General features: G+C 38.3%; 1 protein-coding gene across 12 annotated transcripts in view; it reads left to right on the forward strand.

Moving 5' to 3' along the window:
- Fn1 (fibronectin 1) overlaps positions 1 to 18,701 on the forward strand; it is a 69,663-nt gene that overhangs the window by 15,905 nt on the left and 35,057 nt on the right. For all 12 annotated transcript variants that reach the window (XM_070017634.1, XM_070017643.1, XM_070017695.1 and 9 more), the window contains exons 13-23: positions 4,022 to 4,143; positions 5,851 to 6,028; positions 6,218 to 6,394; positions 7,049 to 7,177; positions 7,417 to 7,506; positions 8,306 to 8,500; positions 9,225 to 9,497; positions 11,157 to 11,423; positions 15,764 to 15,858; positions 17,192 to 17,363; positions 17,820 to 17,906. In XM_070017634.1, coding sequence (XP_069873735.1) covers positions 4,022 to 4,143; positions 5,851 to 6,028; positions 6,218 to 6,394; positions 7,049 to 7,177; positions 7,417 to 7,506; positions 8,306 to 8,500; positions 9,225 to 9,497; positions 11,157 to 11,423; positions 15,764 to 15,858; positions 17,192 to 17,363; positions 17,820 to 17,906 — 1,785 coding nt within the window. The remainder of the gene's footprint in view (positions 1 to 4,021; positions 4,144 to 5,850; positions 6,029 to 6,217; positions 6,395 to 7,048; positions 7,178 to 7,416; positions 7,507 to 8,305; positions 8,501 to 9,224; positions 9,498 to 11,156; positions 11,424 to 15,763; positions 15,859 to 17,191; positions 17,364 to 17,819; positions 17,907 to 18,701) is intronic.

The raw sequence follows: 18,701 nt of genomic DNA on the forward strand, positions 1-18,701 counted from the left end.
AGAAGATAATTTGTTCAGAAATGTCTAAAATAATCCTCCTTCATTTCTATGGCTACTAGTGTGTTGAGAATTATTTTCTAGTGTGTTAAAAATAGTTGAAAATTATTTCTCTTGATCTTTGCTCTGGTTCTGCCTCTATTTCTCTTTCTGTTTCTGTCTCTCTCGCTTTCTCTCTCTCTTGCTTGCTCTTTCTGGTGCCAGTTCTTTCTTGGGCTTGAATCTAGGGGCAAGGTGCTGTTTTTAAGTTTTTTTGCTCAAGACTAGTGCTCTACTACTTGAGCCACCACACCTCCACTAAAATCTGTTACTCTACATGAAGATTTACCTGTTGACTTTGTTCCTACTTTCTAAAAAGGGCGACATCAAAAAGGCCCACTGAGCCCTTTTGAAAAGAGGGAGAGTGGGGAGGGGTGCTTGACCTCAGACATGCTGTGTGGTAGTTATCTGCATGTCTGGTTTGTCCAATGTGTGGGCTGTGAGAGTGTGGAAAGAATAAAGAAACAACAGATTACCAATAGATTGTCTCTGAGCCTTGCCCTGTTGGCTCTTCCTACAGAGGTTTAGAAGAGTTGTACAAACTAACAGAAGATAAGAGTCTTTGATTTGTCAATAAGCAACTAGGAAAACACAGCTCTCAGCAAATTAAGTAGAGGGAAGAAGGATTGAGTTGAAAAAATGATAAATGTTTAACTTCTCCAGGGTCACCATAACTGGAAATGATTCAGTTTGAGCTTAGTTTAAACAGATTTTGAAGGTGCATAAATTGTATCATGCCTGCTTCTTGTTAACTAGTTTAGTGTTAGTTTGATCATATTGAATAAGAGAAGTAAAGATTTCACAGTGGTAATTGCTCGTATAAGACCGAGTGGTTAATGAAATAATTACACCAAATAACTAGTATCAAAAAGGATCGTCAAACTGAATAGGGAGCCCCACACCTGTAAATCCCAGCACTCAGGAAGTTAAGTCAGAAGTAGCATGAACTTGAGGCCAGCCTGAGATTCTTGGCAAGTTAAAGGCCAGCGTGAGCTACATAGAGAAACTTTGCTTCAAAAAGCAAAAGAAATTAAAGAAGAAAAAATACAATGAAATTATTAGAAATTTAAATAATGTATATATGTGATTTTCAACTTTTCTGTCTTCCAGTTGTATGTAGCATAGAATTACAAAAATGTGCTAAGTGACCACTGTTGTTTAGTGTGGTTCCCTTAAAGATGAACTATGTCCTGTGCCTGAGAGTTAAAAGGTAGAATTCAGTAGTTTTGATCCATTGTAGCAGGAGTTAAAATCACTGCAGAAACGTCACTCTTTCCTTCCTTCCCCTTCATCATACTCCTGTTTGTGTCCTTGTGGGTATAGTAGCATAATTAGATAATAAAAGTCATTAGTATTGACTTTCTGTTTTATTTATTTATTTGCTTATTTATTGTTGATCATGGGGCTTGAACACAGGGCCTGGTCACTGTCCCTAAGCTTTTCTGTTCAAGGCTAGAGCTCTGCCACGTGGAGCCTCAGCCCCACTTCTGTTTTTCTGGCAGTTAATTGGAGATAAGAGTCTTGCCCGGGGGTGGCTTTGAATGGTAATCCTCAGATCTTAGTGTCCTGGGTAACTAGGATTGCAGGCCTGAGCTACCAGTGCCTGGCTTAATACTGACTTTTAAAGAATTATTTTTTTGTAGACAATTTACCATCATAAACTTTTTTCCCTCAGTCATTACTGACACAACAAGTAAAATGTCTTCTGTAACTGAAAAGATTATAGTAGGAATTCTTTAAAGGACCAATATTTAAACAGCCTTATGCGGATTATTGTTAATGACTTAAAGACATGGCAGTCTTATTTTTAACTGAAGTATAAATATTTAAAATTTAAAGGTCTAAAATTTTGCTTAGGTATTTGTCTTTTAAAACTTGCTTGCGGGCCTGGGAAGGTGGCTCAGTGGTAGAGTGCCTTGCATGCATGAGGCCCCGGGTTCGATTCCTCAGCACCACATAAGCAGAAAAGGCCAGAAGTGGCCCTGTGGCTCAAGTGATAGAGCCTTGAGTTGGGGGACAGCACCCAAGCCCAGAGTTCAGGCCCTACCACCTACAAAACAAAAAACAAAAACTTATTCATGCTTGAATATAAGCTTTCATGAACAAAGAACCATGGAGTTGACATTCACCAATTGATGAAAAGAAATATCTGGCATTTTCTGTGAAGTGTAAGAATGGAAAACAGTATTTTACATGTGAATTTTCATGTATCTTGGATATGTATGCTTTAATGAAATTAAGATTCCAAGTTGGTCTCCAGATATTTCTAAAGTAGTCTCCAAAGGAGACTACAAATATTTTGAAGTGTTCAGCCAACTTTGAATTATTGTCAGTATAGTAATGAGTCTATTATTTTAGAACTTTCCAGTCTACAGGGATTGACAAGTAATATAATTGTTCTGCTAGAGAAATTTTTGTTTGCAAAGATAATTTAACAGCTGAGATAGATGACAACTAAGTTTGAAAATCAATATACTTGTTCCTAAGAGCCTTCAGAAAACTTAAATGTGTTAAAAGACTAGAGCAAATACCTTATTAAATATGGAAAATATTTTTGAGAAATTCTTGGGAAGGATTATTACAAGGAACCTTGTACAAATGAGTTTTAACTGATATTTTAAAGAATATAATGTTTAGAAGAAAGTTAATTTTCTATTCTATAAACATATTTTCCTAAATGGAGTCTACTGTATTAAGAAATTTTCTTTTCACTTTTTTTAAATGAAAGAACTCAATCTGTACTTGAAATTTTGTTTATTAGTCACACCTATCAAAGTATGAAGCATCGTCATAATGTCATTTCCGTTGTTAGCGGCTTTTGAATAAAAAAAGTTGGATCTCTTAAAAATTTTGACCAATGGTTATTAGAGTATTTCTCTTGAATAAAAGTAAATCTAGATTTCTTTTTCCAAACTAAGACTGGTGAGAAATAAAATTGGCTTTTTAATTATTAGCTTTGTCTATTTGTCTAAGATTCTACCCTATTTAGAAATGTGTTTGTTTTACATCATATCATATGGCCTTTGGAATGTGGTTTCTTTCTTAGTAGATGCATTAGTAACGAAAACATCCACACATGAGAATTGGCTGTAACAGAGGTTTAGTGTAATCAGTACATGGAATTTGCACTCTGAATTGCAATATTTGTATGAAGGCACTTTCAAGAGGGTCTCAAAATTCTTATTTTGAAAATAGAGAAAGCTGGGTGCTAGTAGATCATGTCTGCAATCCTAGCTATTCAGGAGGCTGAGATCTAGGGATAGCGCTTCAAAGCCAGCCCAGGCAGGAAAATCCATTAAACTCTTATCTCCAGTAAACCACCAGAAAACTGGAAGTGGCACTGTGTGGTAGAGTGCTAGCTTTGAGCTGAAGAGCTAAGGGACAGCACCCAGGCCCAGAGTTCAAGCCCACGACTGACAAAAAAAAAAAAAAAAAAAAAAAAAAAAAAGAAAGAGAAAAAGAAAAAAAAAGAAAATAGAGAAGAAAGTATGCCAAGATACCTAATCTTTTTTTCAAAATGATTTGTTATAAAGCAATTCTACTTATTTCTTGTGAGAAAGACAATAATTATCAGCTAAAAAAGGATCTGTTGCATTGTTTCCAGTGTTAGCATATAAAGGGCTAAGCTTAATAGTTTCTTTTTGACTTCTGTTGTTATAAAAGCAATGTATGGAGGGGTTAGTTACATAAGTCAGGTAATGAGTACATTTCTTTTTGGATATTGTCACTCTTTCCCTTGCTCTCTCCTAGTTATTCCCTCCCATTCCCACCCACAAGTAATATCGTTCATTTTCAGCATAGTGTCCAGTAAGTACCACTGCTGCATTTGTTCACCCCTTGTCCTTCCCATCTAATAGTTTTTATTATACTCATATTTACTGGTAAGCAAACTGTCTTTAATGATGGCCATAGGTGTATATTAACTATCAGTCAATGTGGTGAGTGAATAAAATAGCATGACCAAATCTCCCATTTCCATTTTCAGGTACAAGTGGTCCTGTCCAAGTAATTATCACTGAAACCCCCAGCCAGCCCAACTCTCACCCTATCCAGTGGAATGCACCAGAACCATCTCATATCACTAAGTACATCCTCAGGTGGAGACCTGTAAGTATTCTCCCAGAAACCTGGGGCACTGGGGTTCCTGACCTTACCAAATCTGGATGTGCTGTCCTGTTTGTTTGTTTAGCTTTGATTCCACAGATCTGAGTAGCTATCAGATAGCATTTGTATTTTCTTAGCGACCAATTGACATGTGGTCAGTCACATTAGAATGTAGCTTTGGTTGACTGGTATACTATTTAGAAGACATTAGATCTTTTTTTAAAAAAATGTTAAATGTTTAATGATAGCCCAAACTATTCTTTACTCAATCTTTTATTAAATGTTGCATATAATACCCTTAAATTGAATTCACATTTGGAAAAATTGATGCACTTTGGATATGGCTTACTTGAAGTCAGGGCCTCTACCCCCACTTGGTTTTTACTCCTCAAGGTTGGCATTTTACCACTTAAGCAACAGCTCCACTTTGAGCTTTTTGCTCGTTAATTTGGGAAAAGAGTCTCATGGACTTTCCTGTCCAGGCTAGCTTCAAACTTTGATCCTCAGATCTCAGCCTCCTGAGTAGCTATTATTATAGGGGTGAGATACTGGCACCTGGCTTTTTTTTTTAATGCCATCTATTTTTTTTTGTAATACCATTATATTCCAGAATTTTCTTATGATAACAAACAAAAAACTGCTATTGAATAAAAGTCTGTTTCTAGTTTCGAGCTACTCATAATGACTAATTTCAATTTTTTTTATAATATAATTTTATTGAAATTTAAATTTAGAGAGCATTTAGGATCATTTTCATTTACCCCAAAATATATAAACAGGCACTTGAACATTAGCATTATTAACAAGCTGGTTGATTGGGTAATTAAATAAAATCACTGAGCACCAAATATGTATTTTGATCCTTGAACTGCTGTAGACTATTTACACTTAAAAGGATTTCATCTTGTTTGAAGTTGAGGTGTTTCTTATCCACTCATTGGATTGCAATGAGCTTTGTGATCCATGACATTAATGAAATTGGGTGGATGTCAAGATAAAAAAACTGGAAACAAAAGATTAAATAAACTGAAATGACATTCTTTTCCAGTCTTCCCTAAAGTGGGCTCACCACTCTGAATGGGGGAGTTCTTTTCCAAGTATGAGTGACAAAACCACACCAGTTGAATCTCTCCATGATGGCCCAGGGTCTGAGTCAAAGCATTGTTATGCCTTTGGATGTTTCTGCCAAGCAAGAAACGTGAAATGTATCCCAATTTAAGAGACAGACTGTATGGCCTTTTTTCACTCTAGAAAGAACCAATCTCTGCTTATTGTAAAAGTGAAAGAATTGGAAGAGATGAAACCTAGGCTCCTGTTATTAAATAATTAAACTACTAAACACTCAGACTAAAGGGAAAGGTATTCAGTGCCTGCAACAGTGTGACTTCCAGCCCATAACCCTTTGTTTCTCTACTTCTAAAATGAGAGCAAAGCAGTACATCACTTCTGGGTATAGAGGGTTGAGAGATGAAGATTAATGGCAACAAGTAAGAAAAACACCACAACATGTACATGGTAAACTCCAAGGAGGTACGATTCTAATAGTAATCCTTAATAAGTCTCTACTCCAATTCCAGTTCTGTATGACTTTCATCCAGAATGGGGCTGTAAAAGATCCCTCCTTCTTTGAGTGATATACAGAGCACTCTTTCTGAAGGTCCATCCTTGAAAACACTTGTGTGATAGTTTCTTTTAATCTAAAATTTGCAGAAAACTTCTACGGGCCGTTGGAAGGAAGCCACCATCCCAGGCCACTTAAACTCGTACACTATCAAAGGCCTGACCCCAGGTGTGATATACGAGGGGCAGCTCATCAGCATCCAGCAGTATGGCCAGAGAGAGGTGACCCGCTTCGACTTCACCACAAGCCCGAGCACACCTGTCACCAGTACGTGATGTCCCCTAGAATCCTCCTGCGGGCCCCAGACATGGGCTCTCTCAGGAAGAGTGTTCCTTCTCAGATCATATTCTTTCAGGAATGGCACCTGCATTGTCAGATGCATATTCTGCAGGCGAGGATGGTGAATGTTCTAGACAGCTGAATGGTTTGCTTTCTCCCTTTTCTTCTACCCTCTAGGCAACACTGTGACAGGAGAGACAGCACCCTTTTCTCCCGTTGTGGCCACTTCTGAGTCGGTGACTGAAATCACAGCCAGCAGCTTTGTGGTCTCATGGGTCTCTGCTTCGGACACCGTGTCAGGATTCCGAGTGGAGTATGAGCTGAGTGAAAAGGGCGGTGAACCACAGTATCTTGGTGAGCAGAATGTGGGGCTCCTGTGAGTTTGGAGGGGCTGTTGATAGACAGCTCCACTCAGGTTCCAGGCTGGTAGTCTCTGAAGCTAGTCTAGCTCAAATAGAATGAATAAACTCCCCTTCATGAAAGGAAACTTCCATGACTGAACAAACTCCCCTCCCCTTGTTTCTAAGCTAACTGAGTTTCTTTGAACCCTTTGCACTACTGTTCTGGTCGATGGTGGCACTTGATCCTGCAATTGTCTGGGCACCAGTTCATGAAGGGATTGATTGCCAGTATGAGAATCACAGTGGACAGTGTTAGATTTTAGGGGGCATGCAGTCTCTTCATGTACTCTTTTCAAATTCTCATGGCAAGTGATTCTTGAAAATTTTGTTGAAATCAACTGTGTGATCAGCAAATTTTCAAGAATCTCTAGCCATGAGAATTCCTTCATGATCAGGAAAATTCCTTCTACCTCCTTTCACCCACTTCCTAAATACAGAGAACTAATGTTTCAATGATGGAGGAAGGAGTGAAGAAATATGCCATCATGCACTGAGAGTCATTGGTTATTTATTAGTATACTTCCTTCTAGTCTTTTCCCCCACGAATATATAGTTCTTCCTCTAAGAAGTTTGCTTTGGCCAATTACCTTTCTGTTTTCTTTTGAAGACCTTCCAAGCACAGCCACTTCTGTGAACATCCCTGACCTGCTTCCTGGCCGAAAGTACATTGTCAATGTCTATCAGATATCTGAAGAAGGAAAACAGAGTTTGATCCTGTCAACGTCGCAGACTACAGGTACACACGTGTATGGTGTTCATCTTTTTGCTGTGAGGCAGGCTTGTTATCCCAGCATGGGAGGTTGAGTGAGGCAAGAAGATTTTGAGTTCAAGGATAGCCTGAGCTATGTGTATAGCATGACTATCTTAAAAGAAAACAACAACAACAAAAAGCCCTCATCCACAGGAGGCCTTCTGTGAAGGGTGGGCCTTGCAGCAGCACAGTTGGCCTCATTTTCTCCTTTTCTTCTTTGCTAGCACCTGATGCCCCTCCTGACCCTACCGTGGACCAGGTTGATGACACTTCCATTGTTGTTCGATGGAGCAGACCCCAGGCACCCATCACCGGTCAGCTATGCCTTGTGCTTTAGTTTTTCTGTTAATTAATCTTTAATGTTAATTGTATAGGTATGGTTTTGATATGGACCACTTTGTATCTCTCAGATTTGTGCATATATGAGTGAATGTGTGTGTGTGTGTGTGTGTGTGTGTGTGTGTGTGTGTGTGTGTGTGTGTGTGTGTGTGTGTGTGTGTGTGTGTGTGTGTGTATTCTAGCCCTATTTGATTATGGATCATTCCTCCTCTAAATCCATTTTACTTCCTCGGTCACCCTACTCTCCTTCTTCACACACATACACACCATAAGATATTCAGCCTAAAGGCCAACCCTATGGCTTATTGAAATGCTTGCTGAAGCAGACATTCCCAGTGTTGCAGAGAGATAATATTCCTGGAAACGTCAGTGCAGGAGCTGAGTTTGTTCTTCAGTTTCATCACCATTAACTTTCTCAAAAGACACAGACCGTGCTAGATGGCTGTGTATTCAGGCTGGCTCATTGTTTTCATCATCTAGACCTCGAAGAAAGGAAATTAGCTTAACATGAATGATTTCTCTAATTGACATGAAGGATTTTGAGTCTTTAAGGATGGCATTTATTATTAAACGGTTTGCATGACGTTCTTAGTTTATCTTTGTGCTGAGTCATCATAACCATAAGAAGTGATAATGTTGAAAGAGCCGAGCAAAAGAGACTGTTGCTTAAATTCTTACCTACTCAAATGAGTTTGATCTAAGGGCTAGGTTGGGGAGGACATAGCATTTGTGGAGTTCACAATACAAGTATCTTCCTTTTCCTATGAACCACAGGATACAGAATCGTCTATTCACCATCACTAGAAGGCAGTAGCACAGAACTGAACCTTCCCGAGACTGCCAATTCTGTGACCCTCAGTGACCTGCAGCCTGGTGTACAGTATAACATCACCATCTATGCTGTGGAAGAAAATCAAGAAAGCACACCTGTTTTCATCCAACAAGAAACTACTGGTGTCCCACGTACAGGTAACTTAAAAAAAAAAAAAGCCACTTCCATTGGTGTCTTATCTCTTGGGCGTACCCTTTTTAATCTCTTTCCTTGGAGAATAGAGTCTCTTAGACTAGTTCACTCTGTGAGCCTTCCTGGGAGGACCAGAAGTATGAGAAGAAAAGAGGCTGTCTTAGGCAGGACTGTGTGGTCTCTTGTCTTGGTTCCTGTATCCAAGGAATTCTATATATTTAGTTTTTCTCTAACTTTGGAATAGTGGCTGAGATGTTCCCATTATAAATAAATAAAAGTAAATTATTTAAGACATTGGCCCTTCTGATTAGAAACTGATGTCATCAACTCTTTTTCCCCACAGATGTTTGTTTATTCATTTTATCTTTTGCTGTTAAGTACTATAAAATGATCGGTAAAACAAAATTACAAGTTTTCTGTAGTTCTATTAAAGTTAAGGGGTTTTTTTAGTGTTTAATAATTTCTCACTATGAACAGACACTTCTGCAGAAAACTCATGCTTACTTATGAATTTTAGATAAAAGCTTCAAATAGCATTAAATAAACAATATAACTGAATGGGCAGAATTTATGCAGAAAAGTAGGCTTACTGGTTCAGGGGTAAAATTTAGGATTGCTCTGGAATGAGTGGATCTACTGAGCTTGCCTCAAACATTCAGGGAAATGGCTTTGTTTTTTAAAGAGTCTTTATTAGGGATTGTGAATGACCAGTTGTCTCTTGCCTGTTAGATAAAGTGTCCCCTCCCAGGGACCTGCAGTTTGTGGAGGTGACAGATGTGAAGGTCACCATCATGTGGACGCCTCCTGAGAGTGCGGTAACTGGCTACCGTGTGGATGTGCTCCCTGTCAACTTGCCTGGGGAGCATGGGCAGAGGCTGCCTGTCAGCAGGAACACGTTCGCAGAAATCTCCGGGCTGACCCCTGGCGTCACTTACTACTTCAAAGTCTTCGCTGTGAACCAAGGGAGAGAGAGCAAGCCTCTGGTCGCACAACAGACCACCAGTATGTCTGGTTCCTGCCTGTCTGTCCTTTTGCCCTGATCCCTTCCCCTCCCATCTTCTGCACTGGCATATCTAATCTGTGATGGAAAGCCGACGAGAGAATGTGTAGTGGAGATAGAACACATCAAACTTGGAAATAAACCGAGACAAGCTTTGTGGAGGCTTATTGGATAATCCATTTTCCATGCCCATGTTCCATAGCAATGGTCCTAAGAAAGACAGAATTTGAGAAAAACCTAATTGTTCTTTTGCTGTTGCATCCATGGAAAAGTAACTTAATTGTATTTTTTTTTGTAAATGTATATCCAGACAGAATTAAAATGTAAGCTTTTCACAGTTTTATAGTGGAATTTAAAAATAGTCAATACCTGGGCTGGAGGTATTAGCTCAGTGGGTAGAATCCTTGCCTAGCGTTTATGGGGCCGAGGGTTCAATTCCTAGGACCACAAAAAAACAATTGCTAGCATTTAATATTGTTGGCGAACAGGTCACCAGCTTAGTTCCTTACAAGCATTATTTAGCTTCATATTCAATCTTCATTATAATCTCATAAAGGAAAATCTTTTTACCCTATTAGATCCATTATAAAAAATGGATGGCATTTAAGGTCTAGCAGCTTGCAAAATCCCAGAGCTAGGAAGTGACAAGAGCTGGCTCTAAAGCCTGCCTTTGACTCCACAGCTCTAGGTCATTCTACCCGACAGCTTTTTGAAGATTTCTCTACTCAGAAGATGTTTCCAATTCTCATGGGGCCAGATGCTAATGGCTTAGACCTGTAATTCTAGCTACTCAAGAGGCTAAAATTTGAGGATTTCAGTTCAAGGGCAGCCCAGGCAAAAAAAAGTCTGTGAGATTTTCATCTCCAATTAACCACTGAAAAAGCCAAGAAGTAGAGCTGTCAGCTTGTAGAACACCAGCCTTGAGCACAAAAGCTTAGGGACAGCACCCAAACCCTAAGTTCAAGTCCCAGGACTGGCCCCCACACACATACATACATACACACACACAAAAATTCTTAGGGGGAAACTTATAGTTAGAAGAAAACCTACAACTTACGTAATTCTTTCTGATAGCACAAAGCCACTAGTATTCTACTGCGAATCTGAGATTCTGGTTGTATGTTGTAAATTATTGTCATTACGAACCAGGTGAAAATAACTGATTTTTCCAGTAAGGGGCTAGTCATTCAATAAATGTACAGAATATTGCTTCTGATCCAGCTGGATCTTTCTTTTTGCTCCTGTTCTATTAAGCTTATCATCCATCCTTTAGCCTTTCTGGCTCAGAGCATAGTAAATTGTGGGTTGCGTAAGTGTTTATTTTGCTTTAAAAAAAAACTCAAAAGGCAAAACTATGAACATTATAATGTAACTATAATTTCTCCGAAAGTGATGGGACCATCTTGCTGGAAAATGAGACTTTTCAAAGGATGACAGTCCAGTGTAAAAGGTCAACCCTTTCTCATACTTGATACAGTTTGGGCAAAATTCTACCAATTAGGCTCTTTACATGCTCAGTTTTTCCAGGGTTTTGACTTTTGCTTTAGTTCTAACCTTGGGAGGAGAAAAAACTTAGGAATATTTAATCAAGTTTTAGGATTTCAATATGATATATAATCTAACTATGTCTTGACATGTTCGATATATATTTTTTCCCCTAGAACTGGATGCTCCCACGAATCTCCAGTTTACCAATGAAACAGATACGACTGTGATGGTGACCTGGACTCCACCTCGGGCCCGGATCGCAGGCTACCGACTGACCGTGGGCCTGACCCGAGGAGGCCAGCCTAAGCAGTACAACGTGGGGCCCTCGGCTTCCAAGTACCCGCTGCGGAATCTGCAGCCTGGCTCTGAATACACCGTCAGCCTAGTAGCTGTGAAAGGCAACCAACAAAGCCCCAAAGCCACTGGTGTCTTTACCACTCGTAAGTTGAAATTCAGTTGTCTTTTCTTATGAGTCTCATAGGTTCTTAACTATATATTCTCTATTCTTCTCTGGTTAAAGAGTTAACTTGAAATTTTTAGTACATCATCGTTTAAAGGAATGCGGATGGAGGTATCCTCCACGGATTGGCTCCTGCTCTGTGAACGGTGTATTCCTGGCCTGCCACTGACGAGGAGCTCTTGCTTGAATGTGTGTAACAAAGAATGCTCTTAGGTTTGGCTGATCATTTGTTTTAAAGCAAGGTTTTCTTGAAGGAAGCAGTGTGTTGATCTGCATAAATTGACAACCTTTTTCTACTTTCTTGAGTTAAAACTGTGAGCAAACAGGGTGTTCAGCGCGATGCTACTAGAAAACTTGAATTCTGTTGTATAAAATGAATTTACCAAATTTTACTTAAGATATATAGATCTATCTATATCTATATAGAAGATAATTATAACTATTTATATAGATACATTTTATATCTATAAGTATATACCCATACATGTATATATACATATATATGTTGTATCTATGTATCCATTCTCTCATAGGATGCCCATAATAGTTTTTAATCAACAAAAGAAGCCAAGAAATGACTTTTTTTCTTTTTTCAATGTACTGAAGTCTGAACTCAGGGCCTGGGTTCTGTCCTCTAGATTTTTCTCTCAAGTTTTACACTCTACTGCTTGAGCTACATTTTCTTTTTTGGCTTTTTGATGGTTAGTTGGAGATAAGAGTTTTACAGACTTTCCTGCTAGGATTGGCTTCAAACTGTGGTCCTTAGATCTCAGCCTCCTCATGTGTGTATTTTTGCTCAACACTTTAAAGGAAATTGATCTCAAATATCCTACATATCTACATCACAAACCGACCTCAATCTATCATCTACTTTCCATTTATTGTCTGAAGAGTAATGGGACTCCTGAGGTATATCTGAACGTTGTTATTTTCAACTTCTTTTTAACTTACATAGGCACCTAATGTAAGTGCTTGTTTCTCAGCAATTATTGAAACTATACTAGTTTGATATTTCTAAGCACCTCCAATCTTTCTTTTTGACTAAGAAATAAAGTATTAATGTTCAAAAGCATTTATATATATATATATATACATCTTTGGGTACCAGTGGCTCACACCTGTAATCCTAGCTACTCAGGACGGTGAAACTGGCCCTGGCAGGAAAGTCTCTGAGACTCTCAATCTCCAATTAACTACCAAAAATGCTGGAAGAAGAGCTGTGGCTCAAGTGGTAGAGCCCCAGCCATGAGTTCAAAGCTCAGGAATAGGGACAGGGCTCAGGTCCTGAATTTAAACTCCAAGACTAGCACCAAAAACAGACCAAAAAAATCAAAACAAGTTTAAATAACTGGAAATTATTTCCTATACAAAATTATCCATGTAAGCTTCTCCCTGTAAGAATCCATAATTTCTTTGTTCCTCAACCTAAGTCTTATTTCATGTATTTTTTTGGTAAGTTGAATGCCTATATAAGAAAAAGCATTTTAATGAAAGGAGTGGGGTCAGTATAGAATATTTTAAGCACTATCAAATATACCTATTGAATATGTTCCTTAATCTTCGTGAAATATAATGATATTTGAATTAAAGTATGATCGTAAGAATTGTTAAGTAAATGTCAGTTAACATTGTATATTATACATAGTGTGTTTTCAAAAAAAACATTTTCTGGGGGGGATGATTGATTGAGGAACAAATGATAATGCAAACAGTTTAACCAAGCTTAGGTGTAAATAAACTCACATTACCAAGGACTTCTGCAATTTTATCTGAACCTCAAGTACTCCCTACAGCTTTTAGCATCAACAAAACTTGCATGTTTTTAGAATTACTGTGAGTTTTCTATAACTCTTTTTGCTTTTTACTACCTTACTAAACTGAATTCTGGGAATAATTTTTCTGACTTTTTATAACTTGTGCTAAATCCTTAAGAGCAAGAGAGGGGAGACTAAGCTATTTCTGGGGGAAATTCAGCTTCCTTTATTGATAGGGCATATTTTATTCCTTTAACAACCAAGCTGTTCTTCACTTAAAAAGACTTGCCAGAACCCATAACTCATCCTTACAGTCACATCCTTGTAGGCTTGTGGTTTGATGATTTTTTGGTCATAGACTTCCCAGGCTGAATATCAACTTAAACATGGGGCAATTTTAGCTGGCTGGCCCAAGCAATAAAAAAAATACCCAGTCTTAAAGCCCAGGTTTGGTGAGGGGAATGCAATTTGTGAAAACGCTGTGGCTGTTACAGATGTTCAGTGAAAGAAATTGACTGAATTGTTTCTGTGGGCCATTAAAAATGGTCACCCAGGGCTGGTCCAGGCATTTTGGCAAAGTCAGCAGCCGCCAAGAGGTATACGATTTCATGGGGATGATCCATGGGTCATCCACCCTCATTTCCCCCAAATGACATCAAAATAGCACCCTTACCATACAGCTGGCTAACCCAGTAGTACTTCAGTTTAGCCATTAGCAATCTCTGCCAAGTAGCCCACACATATATTTGACGTGTTCCCACACCATCTTTTAAAAATGAGAATGAGACATTAAAACCCACAGCCCCCATAAAAGGAAGAATTGCAATGCATCTAAATTCCCATAAAGCACAGAAAAATATAATTCACTGGAACTGAGGCCAGAGTCTGAAGACTTTTTGTTTGTATAACTCTGGAGGATAACTCTACTCTGTCTTGCGAGGCAACCATAATTTATTGTAAGGATATTCAGTTGGATTTTGCTAGTGGGAACAGAAAGAAGAGGTTTTCTACCAGGAAGTAAAGAGAAATAGAATTTTGTTGTTATTGTTGTTGTTCGTGGGGCTTGAACTCTGGGCCTGGGCGCTGTCCCTCAGCTCTTTAGCTCAAGGCTAGCATTCTACCACTTGAGCCACAGTGCCACTTCTGCTTTTCTGGTGGTTTATTGGAGATAAGAGTCTCATAGTCTTTCCTGCCCAGGTTGGCTTTGAACCATGATCCTTAGATCTCAGCCTCCTGAGTAGCTAGGATTACAAGAGTGAGCCACTGGCACCTGGTGAGAAAGGGATTTTAAATCAGGGCTCTTAAGGCACCTTGAAACCCTGGAGCTTGATTTGCCTATCTTAGTTATCTTGGCTTCTGAGGCTTTACCTTTCTAAACTTAAAAAGATATACAGGGCTGTTGGAAATGTTCATCTTAACTCTGTACACATTCTTTTTTCCCTTAGCTTTCTTTTCTCTTCCTTTTTTCTTTTTAGTAGTAATTTCATAATATAATAATAATAATAATAATAATAATAATAATAATAATAATAATAATAATAATAGAAAAGAGGCTGGGAGCTGGTGTCTCATACCTATAATCTTAGCTACTCAGGAGTCTGAGAATATGGCTTAAGCCAGCCCAAGCAGCAAAGTTCCCAAAAAATTGCCCCTTCCCCCCCGCAAAAAAGTAGGGAGTGGTAGAGTGCTAGCCTTGAGCAAAAAGCTCAAGGACAACACTCAGGCCCTGGGTTCAAGCCCTGGGACTGGCACAATAAATATGTTAAATAAATAAATACAAATAGAAAAAACTTTGGGTTGAAATCTTCAGTGCTAGTTGTAAAATACTAAATCTCTGCAGTCTTATTCTGAATGAGCAATCTCATGGTGGAGGAATGAATCTTTAGAATATGAAGAATACCCACAGTTTCAGATTTACTCTTATGGCAACCACACATATGTGGCCATAATTATGGAATAATGCAACATAAAACTGATTTAGATTAATCTCTAATCTTGCCATTGCTCTTAATGAGACTAACAGTCAAAGTGACCATCAGTTTGTGGTGTCCAGTTGTACAACTGATAAAGAATTTGAAGCTGATGACATAAGAAAATTAATTGTCCTTAGACATAATTCCCACCAATGAAGAAAAGATGCAGCTTATGGGATGGAAGGAGTTGGAAATTCCTGCCTTTGAGATGATCGAACACATCATTTTATTCAAGGGCGATTCACAGATCAGAGTTGGTATCATCTGTCATTTTGTCAGAAATACAAACTCCTTAGCACTGCATTGACCTGCATAATTAGCATTTGTCTCAGATGATTTGTGTAGTACATTCGTGTCTGAACAATACTATTCTCCCACTGCTCAGTCAGTGAAGGAACCCATGCTACATTTGTAGTCAGTGATTGAACCTATGGTCCATTCTCCATTTGCCTATTGGTTAAATTAAGGTTCTCGGTGTATATATATATATATGTATATATATATATAATATATATTTTTAAAAGTGTATTGTATCTTCTCTGAAAATGTCTATGATTCCAAGATCTGAACACATGCATTTGTTCATTTTGCAGTGCAGCCTGTGTCTTCCATTCCTCCTTACAACACAGAGGTGACTGAGACCACCATTGTCATCACATGGACGCCTGCTCCAAGAATTGGTTTTAAGGTAATTGTAGCTGTTCCCATTCTATTGTGATGCATCCATCCCTAAGGTGCTCTATTGTTTCTGCATGTAGTAGGAATAGGATGTTCAGGAGGCCTGGGTTTTGCTGTTACCATTCATACCTCTAGGACCCTGTTACCAACCATAGCAATACTTCTGCCTTTCCCACTTCACTGAATTGCTGTAAGGATGCTCTGAAGTTTTTTTCTTTTGCAAAGAAGAAAACATTAGCCTGGAAATATTTGTCATTGTTGTTTTGTTTCTTCTATTTTCCCCAGGGAACTGTACTTTTAGATCGTTATCAGGCAACTCCAATTGCTGTTGCTCTAAAAGGGTGTCAAGAAATTTATGAAAATCAATTTAGGGAGACACTTATTCAGGGATGCTTTAAAAAAATCGCATTTTTATCCAAACAGTTTCAGCTTATTTAAAGCCCTATGGGTGAATCTCTTAATAAAAGTTAAAATTGAGGTTTTCCTTTATAGATAACTGGAGTCATGTTCTTTAGAGTAATGGTATTAGCAAAGTGATGAGCACAGATGAATATGTTTTATTAGAGTTAGGAGACAAATATTATGACTGGAAATAAAAACTAAAGCCTTGTTTCATTAAAATAAATAAATTAATAAATAAATAAATTACTGAAGGTCACTTCTTTTAGGATGTAAATGGCCACATTGATGATTATGTTACTTAAATACAGAGAACCCTTTTTGAAGCTTGCCAATATATTTTTCAAATTTCTCTCTTAATAGTGGCATTTGGATTTTCAGAAGACAGAATATGAAGGATCTCTCTAAAGTAGACACCATTTAATAACACAGTGTTACCTAGGCTTTGAAATAGAATCTTAAAAGGATTTAAAACTGTGAGCACATTCATTTTAGTTCTTTTGTAAGATACAGTTCTGCAGCTGAAGATTTGAACATAGTTCTTCAAGAGGAGCGACTTTTTTTTTCCAGTACAAATTGCCACAGAAATTGATTCATTTAAGTGATAAGTAAAATAGTGAATTGAATTTGAATAAGTCATTAAAGAGAGCAGGTAGAAATTTCTATCATAGAATACATAAATGAATATGTAATGACATTTCTCTGGAAACTTCCATTATAAGGTGCCTTAATGTCCTTTGGGAAACACTTCTCTTACCAACACGGGACCCCCAGCTAAATCATAATATAGAGCTGAAGCATGTCCCCTGACTCATCTCCTGACAAAGGTGCATTGTGTTTTTCTAAGGAGATTGCATTATATAATCTAACCACAACTTCTCAGAGACACAACTCTGGAAATATTTGTCCTTTGTGTTGATTGTAATTACCTTTGTCCTTTCTAGCTGGGTGTACGCCCAAGCCAAGGAGGGGAAGCACCCCGAGAGGTAACTTCAGAAACAGGAAGCGTCATGGTATCTGGGTTGACTCCAGGTGTGGAATACACTTATACTGTCCAAGTCCTGAGAGACGGGCAGGAACGGAACATCCCGCCAATTGTGAACACAGTAGTGACACGTAAGGAGAGTTCTTGTGCTTTTTTTTATTTCCTTTCATTTTAGTTTTTAAATCATTTGCTTTTGGAAACTAGCTAACATCAATACCACTGCTCACTCCTGGGGATGGTACCAGAGGAAAAGAGTCATTTCCAACTTCAGAGTAGCAGTTTCAACTCATGTTATAAGTTCCATGGCCCTAAGAATACACTTTCCAGGTCAAGAATCTTTTTGAATTGGCAGTATGGATGGAATTTCAGTAGTATCTCAAAATCATTAATCCTGAAAAACTTTCTGTGCAAAGAGGACTACTGTCTATTATGTTTTTATGGTATATTCTTGGAATTTTCACTAGAGAAAGGAGGAAGGGAAGAAAGAGGGAGGGAAGGAAAGGAAAAGAAAAGAAAAGGAAACATTGTAGAGGCTCAGGATTTTATGTTAGGTTTAACTTGTATTTTAAATTTTTCTTTCTGCTTAGCATTGTCTCCTCCAACAAACTTGCATTTGGAGACACACCCGGACACTGGCGTGCTTGTAGTCTCCTGGGAGAGAAGCACTACCCCAGGTAAGTCAGAGATAGTTCCAAGAACCAACTCTATGCAAGCACAACTCCCATGAAAACGATTTCTGACACAATATTCATTTCCAAGACGGATAAGAAACAAAGCAAGGGTCAAAGTACTTAGCTCTCCCTAAGTAACATAAGAGTACATGAGTATGCAGTACTTTATGCAGGGATATATATGTTCCATTGTTTTGATTTACGTTTTTGTTGTTTCTGCAGTACTGGAGTTTGACATTGAGTCTTATGCTGGCTAGACAAGCATTCTCCCACTTGGGCTATGTTCTTTTTACTTTTAGTGGTTTTTGTTCTTGGTTGTTTGTTTTTTGAGACAGACACATAATTTTGTTCAGCCTCAGACCACAGTCTCATAATCTTCACCTCCAGAGTAGTTGGAAGAGTAAACCATCATACCCAGTCCCACCAAACATGTTTTTTCAATGCATGTTTACTTAAGTCATAAGAATGACAGCAATCACCTGCTAGTCTGTGGGGAAAAGTACAGGTCTTTAGACAGCTTTCTGAGAGCTAGGTAAAAGGATTTGGAAAGATGTTTTAATTTTCTGTGCATTAAAAATTGCCAAACAAAAGGCTGAAACCACCTATGATGTAATTTCCTTTTTGTGAGTAATCATGAATTCTAGCTTTATTCAATGAAGGGTTACTATTACAAGCTTCTCTTTGATTCCAGGATCCCCACTGGATACCATAGTCTGCAAATGCCCAAATCCTTTATATAAAGTGATCTTGAATAAGCTTACACATCTCCCATAAACCATCCATCACGTCTACATTACT

Source organism: Dipodomys merriami, unplaced genomic scaffold (genome assembly GCF_024711535.1).
Source record: "Dipodomys merriami isolate MVZ:Mamm:240054 unplaced genomic scaffold, mDipMer1.0.p SCAF_1, whole genome shotgun sequence".
Classification (NCBI taxonomy): Eukaryota; Metazoa; Chordata; class Mammalia; order Rodentia; family Heteromyidae; genus Dipodomys; species Dipodomys merriami.